Source organism: Buceros rhinoceros, unplaced genomic scaffold (genome assembly GCF_000710305.1).
Source record: "Buceros rhinoceros silvestris isolate BGI_N320 unplaced genomic scaffold, ASM71030v1 scaffold38126, whole genome shotgun sequence".
Taxonomy (NCBI): Eukaryota; Metazoa; Chordata; class Aves; order Bucerotiformes; family Bucerotidae; genus Buceros; species Buceros rhinoceros.
This window is the reverse complement of record NW_010416438.1, coordinates 13054-26955: the sequence shown is the minus strand read 5'-3', so window position 1 is coordinate 26955 and position 13902 is coordinate 13054. Positions and strand designations below refer to the sequence as shown.

The following is a 13902-nucleotide window of genomic DNA, read 5'->3' as shown; positions in this document are numbered from 1 at the left end:
GTAGAGACCCAATGATTTCCCTGTTATTTTTGCAATTAGTTCAACAGCTTAGCAAATAAAACCAGGTTGCTGTGACTGTTTCCAGCAGGACTCTGACCACTGCAGGAGTGGCGATGCTGGAGTCCCAGTAAGAGATCCCAGGGTGCCCTGATCCACCGTGGTGCCCATGACCCAGTCTAGGACTCGGGATGGCTGCACCTCCTACTGCCAGGCTCCATGTCTGGGCACGTCTCCACTAACTGACTGGACTGGGTTGTCCTTGCTGGGCATTTTACAAAGGTGAAAAATACGGTGCAAATTGAATGGCTTGCTCTTGGACCTGGAAAAACATGGTCAGAGGCAGCACAATACCTCAGGCACTGCCAGCTCTGGTATAAAGGTCCCCCAACACGTGTCTCTTGCCTCCGAGATGCTGACGTAGACACAAAAAGAAATCTTATTCTGCCTTGGGACTGTTCAGGGAATCCAATCTTTTGCCATGGTTTGTTTTTTTTTTTTTGCCTGTATTTGCCAAGAAATAAAAAAGTGAGCAAGCTAGCAAGAAATAAGCCATCATTTCACTCCCTGGAGGGTGTTTCAATCTTCAGATAGCTCTAGCAGACCGGCACGCAATGACATTTTCATGATCTGAGAGCAAAACCAATCCACGTCCATCCCCCTTTCCGCTCGCAGCGCGGAGGTTTAGAGCAGAGAATTATTGATATCGCAACTCGAGGGTTTGCTCCGAGTCTGAGCAAACAGCAGAACGGCTGAGAATAATTCATCGTGCTGCAGACTTGAAGAGTAAAGAACAAAGGATCACAATAACCACGCTGTAGGTGTCTCGAGGAGAACAGATCACTACAAGCTTTCTCCCAAGAACTCCCTGCAGATTTGAACGGTTTCCCTTCTCTGCAGTTTTTGTAATGCTGGGAGTATTCAATAACAGGCAGACAAATCCAACCTCCAGCAGCAGTGTGTAGAGCAGCTGGGCTAATGGAGAAAACAGACTCCACGTACAAATCAGAAGCAAACAATGCTTAATCGCTAGAGCAGATTTTTTAAGTCATCCTCCGCAGACTTCATGTACACGTGGAGACAAAGACCTACGACAAGCTGTCACGTCAAGGAGATCTCATCTCTGAAAGCTTTGCTCATGCTCACGTTACAGCGGTACGCTGAGGCCACCAGGCAAACCCTCTGAAAGGTATCTGAGGCTCACGGAGCAGCTCTCTGCCACCACTTCGCACCTGCCAAGCTCCTACCTCAAGTTATAGTTAGAGAAAGAGAGGCTCAAGCCCCAAAGCCAGTGGGACCTGGTGTGCTCAGCCTGAGGTTGAGGAACACAAAAGCAGGGAGGGAGAAAACCATGCATGAACCTACAGCTCAGCTCCCAAGGGAAAAACACCGCTGGGGATTTCTAACCCCAAAGGAGCAGACCAAACCCAGGCAGAGTTAACTCTCCCGGCTCATGTGTAACTGCTCTCCCCTCCTCAGCTAGCCTTGAGCAATTTCCACCTCTTTAAGCCAGCAGCATCCAGGAGATGGATATGCCAGCCCTTTTCCTTCCTTTTTTACCCCCTAAAGTCTTCCAGTTCAGCTACTGTCATAATTCAGACCCGGATCTCCAACCTCTCCTCTGCTTACAAAACAATCCCACCCACATACTTGAGGTCCAGTCAGCTCTTGCCTTTGCTTTCTGCTCTCCCTAACCGTAAAAGGTGCGAAGAAACCAAGCGAAAGCCGGGTGTGGCGGGCAGGGGGAGGAAGGGTAGTACATCTGTTCCTGGATTTGGTGCGCTGGCTTCCACATCGACTTGCTTTTCACTGGAGCCACTTGGCTTCATACAGTGATATAAAAATGGGACCGAAGCTAAAATAACTCAGTGGTCTGAGGCTGAAAAGATGCTGCTCAATTCTGCCACATGTCTCCTGTGTGATTTCAGCCACACAAATCCACTTCCCCACCTCCTCATTGATACCTCTGGCCTCTTGCTTGTGCTTCCTCAGCTCCTCCAGAAAGGGAAGACAAGGTTAAGCCCACCTCACCTGCTCTGAACCGCAAAGCCTCTGGAGCAAGGGCTTCACATCTGTCTTTGCCCAAAGCAAAGATGGGATTTTGATTGGGACTCCCAACATTACTACAAAACAAATTAGTGTCAAAAAGATACTCTGGGTTGGGCCATATTCCCCTCCACCCCTCTCCTTTCTGCACCAAGAGCCACATCCAAGACCTGCACTGCTGCTCCTCTTCAGTCCCGGACACAAGGCCACCCCAAGCCAACACACTGCGCTCTGTTATGAAACCAGTGAATCTCAGCTTCAGAAAGCCGGGCCCTGCCTGGAGACAGTGAAAAGAAAGGAGTTGTTTTTGAGCTTTCACAAAAGGATTCCTGGCTCGGAACGTTTTCACATGAGCCTCAGCTTCTTTTGTTTCCACTCTCTGAACCAAACTCTTCCCCACAGCTTTGGATTTGATTGCAAAAACGGACACAACTTTCATAGCGTTTCCTTTCCCCTTTTGCCATCTGTTTTGTGTTGGCAGAACAATTATGCCCCAGACAGCACGCCTGCGTCCCCTCCCCTGCCCGAGCTCACCGATACCCCTTCCTCACCGCAGCCCCGAGGACGCACAGTAACCGATACAGGGAGAAGATCCTGTTCCTAGAAACACGGCTGCTGCCTCCCCGCAGACACTGCCCTGGTTCTGAATCACCACCTCTGGCTGAAAGCAAGGCTCAGCAGGGGGAATTCAGAGGGGCTCCTCACAAGAGCATCTCACCACTCGCTTTAAAGAGACGCCCGCGCTCTCAGCGATGACATTACAAAACCAGGGCAGGCAGGTCTGGACAGCTCTGGCAGTGTGTGTGTCTCCCCTGCAGCCAGAGAAACTACTCAAACACAGGCAGAAAGGCAACTGGAATGAAGCTTTGCTTCTGTGTTTTTTACTTTTTTTTTTTTAAATCCATCCCCATGAGCGATGCTCAGGACTGCAGAGCAGGAGCGTGGAGGTGTTCAGCTCAGGCTGGCTGGCTGTACAAAGAGGCAGCTCAGGGGCACTTCTCACCACCAACCCTTGGTTCTCACAAGGGCGAGGAGCCTGCGTGCTCTGTCTCTGGCTAGTCCACGTTCATGGCTCTCCTGCTTTAGATTCCCCATGTTCCACTTGAACTGCCCTTTCTTTCCTCATGCCTGACCTGTTCCACCACCCCTTAGATGCAGAAACCTACTCATTTTTCACTCACAGTGGAACTCCAGGATTTCTCAGCTTCCCAAATACCAAGACATTAAGGCTGCAACTTGGACAAGAAACAAATTGATGGGCTTTTTTTTCAGTTAAGAACATAACACAAAATCTTTCCACACAGACTTTGTTCATCCCAGAGGCATCTCCTCTCCTGTGTTCAAACCCTTCACTCACTGCCACTGGTCTCAGCAGTCTTTTCCCCTGAAGAAGACTTTTTTGCAAGCTCTCTCTCCACATACATAGGAATGGGTGGACGCTGTTTTGATTTTAACATCTGGAGCTGTGCCTCTGAGTCACTCACAAGTCCCAGCTGTTAAATAAACATGGTGAAATAGATGCTGCAGGACAAAGACGGGCTGCCTACGGGGCAGCAGCCCCCGGGGAACATCATGCCGTATTGCACTGCAAGCACTGCTTGTTCTGGGTTTGTGTAGTACAAAAGGGTAAGGGATGAGAGTGCAACTCAGGATCAGCGTCCAGGAGCAAATCCAGTGCAGATTGTAAGGGACAAAAGCCGAGGCCTTCGCTGAGCCCTGAAACGCTTCAGCAGCAGCCTCCTGATTGCCAAGGCAAAGCAGGCAAACGAGAAGCACTGCGGAACAGAAATGCTGGTGACAGAACCGAGCGAGAGATGCAGGAGCACTGAACCCTGGAGGTATCTTGGCGTGGATGGGAGGCTCAGCTTGGGATAGGATCTGCACTGTCCCACACACATCACACCCCAGGCTTTCGAGATGAGCAAAGCTTTTACATTCTCCAATTCCTTCCCACTGAGCTATTTTAGAGACAATCTGGATCAGACGCTGCAATTTATTGCAAATTTATTACCTGACAACACACTGCCAATGGAACAGGATCATACGCTGCTCTTGGGCGTAGTTGAATACTGCCTCGTGTCACAGGGAGATGGCATCGCACCCAGCGCGCCGGCTGTCAGGCCCTGCATGCAGCCAGTGCAAGGAGACAGACGGGTAACTGTCCCCTGAGCAACAGTGGTGCTTTCTTGGTGCCTTCTCGGTGCCTTCTCAGCCTCTCCGGTTGCACAGCTCATATCTCCCAGTAGATGACAAGCTCCAGCTCTCCACCCAGCAACCCAGCACCCTGACACACCACAAGCCATCACAAAGGAACCATTCAGGCAAGTTAGAAGCTATCGCACCCAAGCTATCGCTCCAGAATTACAGTGGCTTACCCCAACGGCAACTGCATTAACATCTGTCTGGAGTTAGCTCCTGGAGAGATGCTGAAGGCCCCTTCCAGACACACAAAGCATCAGCATTTACGTTACACATGGGCTTATGTTTGGAGAAGTAAACATTTACGCCAAGGGGAAAGAAATTACACCACTGTTGTCATAACAAGCAGGGAAATAAACCTTTTATTGTCAAACGCTCCTGAGAACTGGCTAGTCCAGACACAGAGCTCCAGTCTGAGCTGCTGGTGACCCAACCTGGAACTCCCTGCAGTCTCCAAACCAGACTCCACTGGTTTGCATGGCAGGAGGCTAGATAAGAGGAAGATATCCCTGTGAGCCAAGCCACAACGACCCTGTCCTCCTCCCCTCTTACACCTTCCAGTCAGAAGCAGCTCAGCACGGGAGATACGGCCTCATCCACAGAACCCAGTTTAACTGCAGCTCCTGAGCAGGACTTAGCAGCCCATTCCCACTCGTAAGAAACCTGGACAATACACTTCAACCCACTTTAAAGCTGGCAAAACCAGAGCCTTTGAGCCACCAGGCTTTGAAGTGAGATTTTTTATTTTTTTTTTTTATGCTTCACATACACCCAGAAGAGAAAAGGAGGACTGAAATAGCAGCAGAGCCTGGTGTGTCTAGCCAGACCTTGTCTGCCCACTGTCTGGCCAAAGCTAGGGTCTGGTCTCAGGTACCAGATCTATTTGTGAACTTGTCATGGCTGCAGCAATCTGATATATTTAGAGTATGTCCTATTTGAGGCCCGTGTATGTGCCCACGGAGGAAAAGGGTAGACAGCAAATATTTTGTTAAGGATGTTTTAGGGGATAGGTTAAAAAAGTACCTATCATGCATTTATTTAAGAAATATATTAAAGGTAGGAGTTAGTTACTGTGGTCTTAAAATTGCTGGTCAACCCAGCAAGGCAGTCACATGTGGGCCTTGCTGCGTTGGGACCAAGTGGCTACACGGTCTGTTTGAAAAGGCAGGGACAGCATTCCCTGCTTGTGGCCTTGTGAACACACATTAAATCATTCCGATCTCAGAGCTTCTGGCACCCTGCAAAGACTCGGGAAAACGTTTGAGGCTGTGCTCACATTTAACTGCAGGCTTTGGCACTGCATAAAGGAACCTCGAGGCAGGTCCACTCTGCCCACCCGACCGCCTTCAGACACTTGTGAGCTGCAAGACAAGAAACAACCAACAGTCGGTCTGCTCGTTCTGCAGCAGTTTCGTCCTGCTCCCTGGACCTTTTGCCATTGCGTGTCAGTGGCAGAAGTGCAGTTCAGGACAGGCTACACATGCAGATTCTGCTCCCAGCTCTCACCCTCCACTCAGCTCCTAGAACCTGGCCCTGCCCCACCTGCGGAACAGACACAGCGCTCACCTGGGACAGACAGACAGCACAAGGCTCCAGGAGCTCGGAGATCTTTGGCTAAAGCAGAAATTCCACTTGTTCTAATTTACAAAGCTGGAGTTATTGCAGTTCAGCGTACATACGTACCCTGGGGTCTGCAGGAAGAGCGAGAGGACGCGATACCGGCAGGATACGTACCTGCTTTCCCCCTCCTCACGATCCAAACAGGTACTGACAAAGTCAAACCACAGCTCTGCTTTCTCCGCTAACGAGAGCCTGTCTGCATAATTCATCTACATAAAGAGGCTGGGGGAAAGCCCCACTGTAACCTGTGCTCGATGCCATTACACTCACAGCAGCATCAAAGAACAACAAGCAACCTTCAGCACTTAGGCAGCCGCAGAGCTACAGGGGTCTCAGGCGGATTCTGCGCAGGCAGCAGCCCGTGGAAGGGCTGCCCCGCTACGCACATTCATCACCCGCCAAGAAATCAGCCTTTGAACACGTCCCAAGGCTAAGAGCTGCAAAAATGATGGGAGTTCCTCTACCATTTGGCAAGAGAATGAAGATTTTCAGACTTGCTCCAATCTTGGTCCTCTTAGAAGAGTTAACCTTTTCCTGTCTATCTCCCATCTTACCGTCACAGATCTGTTATCGCTCACCCCAGAATGAGACATTTCACTCTGGCCTGCGACCGCCAACTTGTCCTACAGAAGCAAGGGTCAGGCACTGCCCCTTCCCAACAGGACAGGGAATGGAAAGGCTCAGGGACAGGAAGAGATATGACATAACCCTCAAAATATGAGCTGTGATGGGAAAAGATCTGAGTATACACATATATCGGCCAAGTGGTTTATGGTGATGGAAAATTTCATCCTATACTACTTATCTGCAGCATTTCCAAACTGGGACACAGAGGTATGTATGTTGTCCAATAAAAATAAACTCTGCTCGAGGGCTATCATGTTGCTTTTAAAGGAGTGTGAACTCTTTGCCTGTCAGATTTTAGGCAGCAAGGCCAGATCTGAGCAAACGACAATGTGCGCAGCCCCTCTGCGCTGGAGCCCTGTCAGGATGAAGTCAGACATTTTCTTATACCTCCTGGTTTCCACGTTCAATCTTAGCAGCGTTTGGCAGCTCCAGAGAACTCAGCACTAAAGGGTCTTTGAGACGCTTTCTAAATGACGGATTTAAGATGGTCGGTCTGTCACTGGCAGTGGGAACACACGGAGCTGCTCCGTTAGTGCAATTGCTGAAGCCAGAGCGACTGGTGGAGAGACCTGACCACAGCATTGCTGCTTGGTAAAAAAAATTCCAGCCCCCTCAACCCCTGATCTCATTCCAAAGAGAAAACATCACTTGGGCAAGCTGTGGGCGACAGACTGAAGAACCCAGCAGCTCACCAAACGATGATGTTTCCTCTGGTGAATGCGAGGTATGATACGCAGATTCCCAGGCATGTTAGAGAGGGCGAAGACTTGCCACTTGCGTTCACACAAGCCTTTTGACCTCCCTGTTTTGGAGTCTATGACCCTATGAGTAACCCTGCTCATCGTCGTAACTCCAACCATGTCACGCCAGCTGCTAACGAGATAAACCAAAGATTAAGAAGAGGAGGAAAGCCGAGAGAGGGGGAAACCCTGCTCATCGTCGTAACTCCAACCATGTCACGCCAGCTGCTAACGAGATAAACCAAAGATTAAGAAGAGGAGGAAAGCCGAGAGAGGTGGAAAGAGTTTAAACATTTGACAGCTAGCTGTGACTGAAAAGTACTTCTACAATGGCATCTCAAAAATTTCTTGCACATCACCTTCAGCCTTAATCCTGCTGCAATGAAACCAGCAGAGAAACAACTCTTTGGTCGCCAGCGATCTTACAGGGACAGAAGGAAAATCAGCCTGGTTTTGCAGAGTGGAAGCCACAGGATGGTACCAAGCTGTTCACAAAATTCAGGCAGGGGAGAAGCCTGAACACAGGGACACATGAGCTAGGGGTGACAGCAGCCACTGCCTAATGCAACACTATTTCCTACTATGAGGACAAAGTCCCAGGGACAGCCAGGCTGGCAGCTCACAGCTTACTGCAGATACTTCAAAACAAAGCGATTTGTCTGTTTTGCTTTTTTCCGCCCACCAGTTCGGTGTCTTCATTCACCAGTGCCCCCTCGCAATTGCTGTGGATACCTTCATCCATCCATAGATCCAAGCGCTGCCACGACATGGGGAACGTGACTTCTCTTACACCTTTTCTCCTGAGTGATCCTGTTGGTGAGTCAGGCTGCTGCTACGTGAACTGCTTCAAACAAGGCTCACAAACCATTTTACTTATCATAGGCGAGGATTATCACCCACACCGCACAGCGCAAGCTAGCCCTCAATTACCCACTGTGTTCAACTCATTAGTCAGCCTCCAGCGCTTAGCTAATGGAACTGCAAAGCTTTTATGATTAATATCTGAAGCATCCGAGAGTGAAGTGACCTCCGTCTAGACTAAAGCATCTTTCCTTCCATGCCTCTGTTTTGAGGATTCACTGTGGCTTTGGGGAAGGACACGTCTGCCAAAGCCATTCACTGATGTTCCATGATCTCGCCTCATTCCCCGAGCAACAACAGTGCCATTGATGGAAGCAGCCTGGGATCCCTCCCGAAAGTCTCCTTTCCCTCCACAGCCAAATCAAGCAAGATCAAGGCAAGGATGAGAATTTCAGCTGCATATCCTACATCTGCACCCTTGCAGGGGAGCCCCGCTCACCCGGTGTTCTTCCTAAAGCCTCAGCAGGGTGATGAAGGGTTTGACCGAGCATACTATGTTCCCTTGTCGAGTGAGCTGCTCTGGGTTAACCTCCAGCGGAAAAATCTGGTAGAAGAAAACACTGGGAGACCCTTTCTAGATCAGTGGCTAGAGTTAACTGCTCGAATAATGTTGTTTTAAAGCCATAAAGGCAGCTGTACCCGTTGTTTCAGATCGTGAACAAAGCCAAGGTTCAGCCATGGAAGCCACACTGCAGTACCCGATACAGCCTGGATTCCCTCTCTGCCTGAAGTGAGATTTGACTGTGGTTACTGGACAGGCTCTTTCGATAAATTTTGACCAAGGGCAACCACTAAATTCAAATACTGAAACACCAGAGCATCCAAAGCAAGAGAGCTGTCAGCTGAGTCACCACAAATACTTTCCAACCTGAAAAGCTGAAGGAAAAAAACACCCAACACACTTTTTTTCCCTTTGAAGAGCTCAGCCCAACTTCTTTGCAGCCCAGCATCCCCCCAGCTCTTTATTCTGCAGAAATCTGACTCAAGCATTTTGTTTCTGTCATTTCCCCAGGAGTCCCAGCCTCAGCCTAACCCAGTCACAATCCAGAACCTTTCCCCAGTGACCAGCCCACGTTTTCGTCTTCGATTCCCTTCATCACTTCCAGTACTATTACTCCATTCCCGCAACATTTCCATACGGTTATCGTGGTTACTTCATCATTGCTTGGGCAAACTGTGTGAAAGTATCTTCATATATTTCCTTATAAATCCACCCATTTCAAGCAATGACTATAAGTCCTATTCACCTCCAAATCCACCCTGCCTGCTGCCTCCCGTTACACCAGAGACCTCCAAACTGCTCCTAGTACCAAAAGGGAGGCGGCAGAGGAGAGAAAACTCAGTAATTTAGTGCTATGAACCAAGGAAGTCATCCAGACGTACAGCACACATCCTGTCTCTGTAAATTCATTCTTAGAAATACAATAAACCTGTTTTCCACTTTGAAAATCAGTTGTGGAACAGGAGTCATGTATTTTCTCCTTACTTATGCTACAAAACCCCCTTCAAATTCTTATTATACATATAACGCTCTGAACTGCTGAAATTGAAACCTGGAAGCGGTGACTTTAGCCAGCACCTCGGAACACTGTCGGGAGTTTGCTTCACCCGCAGTGTGCAGCTGGGGGAACCTGTAACGCGGGGCAGCAGACACCCTGCCTGCAGAAGGCTCCTGCTCAGCACCTCGTGGTCTGAAGCACATTTACCTCGATCTGGTTAAGCAGTGAGCTGTCAAACTTGAAGCCAGGGATTCTCTTTTCGCTGCAGACCACTCCCACGTCTTCGGTGTGTTTGCAGTCAGTGACTCCCCAGCCGTTCGACGTGCATGCCGCCAGGGTGGTCTCCTTGCCCGTACAGTGGACATTGTCCATCCAAATTTTCCCTGACGGGGAAAGAAGATAGAACTGAGACTCACAAAGAGGGTAAATCTAGATTGTACTGAAAGTGAGTAACGCTGCTGAGCTTCTGTGTCAGGGGAAGAGGCTACTGCTGAAAGAATGAAACAGCTAAGGGACATCAGCCACCCCTCTCAGGCACTCACTGACTGGGAACGGCTCTGCCCCTCAGCTTTCCCTTTCCCTTACCTGCCGGGTAACAGAACAGTGTGCGCAGGCTGAAGCAGGTTCCGCTGCAGGGCTGCTCAGTGATGAGTGACCTCCGCTGACAGCAGCATGAGAGCACACAGTGCCACCAGCTCCCCTCGATTCGGCTGATTAGACCCTGCCCTCTAATCGTACTCACCAAATCATCCCTTTGTACTCAAGGCTTCTCTTTACATCATTTCTCATTTATCAAACCCTCATTAAATCTCTTGTAGGAGGCTGCTCAAAGTTATGATTAAATGGCCTGACTTTTTAAAAGCAGATTTTTGCAAAAGCTTTAACAAACCATGATTGATTGAAACCTCCTGTTATTTGGGTGCTCTTTGAAAAAGAATTGCCAGATCCAGTTTCCAGACTGTAATTACCATTTTCCCTCCAGCCAAAAGTATGTGCGTATGCACAGAAGTACGGATGTGTACGTGCCTATATATATACTTTTTTTTTAAATCAGGTCCTTCAGAACTCAATTCTAAGTCAAGCAGATGAAAATCAATAGGCGTCACCTTCCAAATTCAGGTCATGTTTTCCCAAGGGCAGCTGGGACCAAAAGACCCAACAGCACCTCCAAGATTCACTTTTCCAAAGTGCTCGTTTTCCCTTTGGGAATACGCTGGGCACGTGCTGCTCGCCTGCAACTTGTCCCCAGAACTACGGGGAGCAAGGGCCAACAAGCACTTCCCATATTTTAGGGTACAAATGCTTTGCCTGCTGGAAGAGTAACACGTCCTTTGGCAGACCTTCAGAGCCACTGGGAGATTCTGGAGCTGTTTCTCCGGGCTGTCCCAGCTTTGTTCCAGCAGCCCCAAGTTCAGCTGGTTCATCTCCAGCTGATGGACCTGCCAGCCCTTGCTGTGCTCCCCAAGGAGGAGAGAGAGCAGAAAGAGCTCCCGCAGAGCCCGGCTCTGTGGTGCGAGGCAGCACAAGCCACTCTGCATCAGGGCTTACCCAGTGCTCTTCTGGCGTGCCGAGAACACCCGCTCCCATTAAACCCCGTGGCAATCTGCTCCTGGTTTGTTTTCAAATGTCACGGCCTCTTTCTCGCTCGGAAATCTCCTACTCCGCTCCAAGAGCCAAAATCCACAACTTGGGACAACATTCAAGGTTTTGCATTTCAGTCAAGTCACTGCTCGCTCTTTCACGTGCAAGTTTGTAGGGGTGAGCCCTGAGTGGTGCTAAGTAACAGACATCTAGGAGGTTTATCCCCACTGCAGTGGAAACGATCTGCCTGTGGGTTATGCCAACAGTGTGCCAGGCTTCAGAGGTCGCTGAAAAAATTCTCCATAGGTCAACAGTTAGTTAACAGCATCTCAAAAGAAGACAATTAAATCTGTTGAGCCATATACTGTTACAGAGCTGTTCTCTCTCCAGCATCGTGAGTTAAAGAATCCTTTGCTGTACCACACAAACGTTCACTTTCCAAGTGGTTGTTTAGCACATACGCGGGCACGAGGCGCAATAAGGTGCAACCCACGATGATCCTCACAGTCATCACGTACAACGTCAAAGAGCAAGACAAGAGGTACCATTTGGGGTGAGGGTGAATAGCTTTTCCCCACCAGGAACAGCCTGAGAGTGTCCAGGAGGAAAAAAGAACAGGGGAAGGAGCGTAGGGAGGTCCCATTTCACTCACTGCAAGGCAATGGACGGGTGAATAGGGAAATGGACCACCTGTACATTACGCTTGAGGGTGCAGCTTCTCTTCTGACGAGCTACCGAAGAGCCTCCCACCCCTACCCACTGCCGCTGCTCCCCAGCATCCCCTGCCAGAGCTCACACACTGTGATCTGATCCTTCAGCTCTTTCTCTCATCATTCCTTACCTTCTTTCAGCCAAAACAAGCAAAGATCTACTATTTAAGCTGTTTAATCTAAAGGCACCCTGATTTAAAGCAGCACTGCTCCACCAGGAAGCAATTTCTGTTACATCTGTAGGAGGTATCACTACCTCTTTGATTTGATTGACAGGTCAAGGGTCACTGGGGACTGGAGACAGAGCCAGTACAACACCACACTCCAGAGTCACCCTACCTTCCCCCTTTCCATACTTGGAGCTGGGTAGCCACGACACTGCTTCCACATAGCCCAGCTCCCTGCAGACCACGTGGGCAGCGTGGATGGAGAAGTCGTCGTCGCACACCGTGCCCCACTCGCCGCTGTAGAACACCTCCACTCTGCCTTCGTTGTGCTTTCTCTTCTGCCCCGCGAGCCGCAGCTGGATCTTGGGAACATTGGCCGGTCTCTGAGGGGGCTGGTAGACTTGTGGAGGTGGCTCAGGGTAACCGGGGAGGTAGGGCCAGTGTTCATACTGGGCAAGGCCCAGTGGGCTCAGGGAGATGAAGAACAGCATGATGAAACAGTGGTTATGGGTAAAACCCAGGAATCTCTCCATTTTCAGTGCTCACAGTTCCCAGAGCCAAATCCTCTGCCAGCAGCTGCCCGTCAGTGCAGGTCACTCCTGGGTAGCTGTCCTGAACAGAAAGAAAAGTTTGAGTAAGGCTTGGTAAAGACATGGAGCTTACAGCTCTGGCTTCAGCAGGGAATAAAGCGATGGAAGAGACTGTCCAACACCGCCTGTAAAAACCAAAGGCAAGTAAATTATTTCTTGTGGGTTGGATGAACATACCAAAAACCACCCCCCCCAAAAACATTAAACCCAATTGTAAGTTTAAGTCAACTTGCTAAATAGTTTCAGATGGAAAATACTCTTTTTTCTACAGGTCACAAACGATTTTCCTATTTCTCCACAAATTCAGAAGTTCAGTGGCTCCAGCAAACTACAGCAAACCATGGTTCAACTCCTATCAGGATGGAACTGAAATATTTTTCTCCCATACCTCCCTTAATAAAGGAGCCAAACCCACCACCTAAACAGTGGAAAACCAGAAGGGTAATAGAAATGCAGTTGATAGGGTCAGAAGCGAGGTATTTCTGTTGACGTCTGTTTCCCCAATACAATGATAGCAGATTTCCGTCACCCCTCGTCTGGTTTCATCTATAGAGAATCAAAATACAGTGCTGTACACCAACACTGTGGTCTTGGCTCGCCTCAGCCCGGTGGAGTAGTGGCTAACGGTCTCCAGTTTTCGGTTGTCGGGTCTGGATAGGGACTTACTTGCCATACAAGTGCTCCAGAAGCCAGTCATTAAAGGTATGAACCAGCAACTTTGACTCATTAGAGGAATTTCATCCAGATGCTGCACAGAGTTTAAATCCCAGCCCTTCTCTGCCCGCTTCCTGCTCACGTACTCCCCAGCCTTCATTCAGGAGCTGAGCACATGGAGTGGTCAAGCAGCACACGTGGGGGTTGAGGAGTCAATAGTTTCCAAGTGAAGCAATGCCAGAGCTCAGTGGGAAAAACCTCCCCAGCCCTTTAAAGCTCCACTATTTCCTGGCAGCCACCAAAGGGGAAGGACTTGGCTCCAAAACCAGAAGCTAAAAGGCTCCAGTATTTTTGCTAGGTCTTAGCTATCCCTAGAAAATGACCAGGAGATCACATACTCGCATGAAGACCCAGCAAAACACCTTAACCAGCTTTTTGAGCTGTTTAACGAGGAGATGCATCAAAAATCCCAGTCAACGAGACTGAAATTCAAGAGACATCAGTTCAAACCTCAGCTCTGACACTGACCTGCTGCGTGACCTCAGGCGGGTCACTTCCAGGGCTGTGCCTCAGTTTCCCTTGTGCTAAACAGTGCTGGTGATCACTAGCTT

General features: G+C 49.4%; 1 protein-coding gene across 1 annotated transcript in view; it reads right to left on the bottom strand.

Annotated features, from left to right (window-relative positions):
• Window positions 1–12580, bottom strand: part of LOXL2 (lysyl oxidase-like 2) — a 37125-nt gene extending 24545 nt beyond the window's left edge. The window contains exons 1-2 of the mRNA XM_010137803.1: window positions 12220–12580; window positions 9797–9972 (exon numbers count right to left, since the gene is read on the bottom strand). Of these exons, the coding sequence (XP_010136105.1) occupies window positions 9797–9972; window positions 12220–12580 (537 nt within the window). The remainder of the gene's footprint in view (window positions 1–9796; window positions 9973–12219) is intronic.
• Window positions 12581–13902: the final 1322 nt, after the last annotated feature.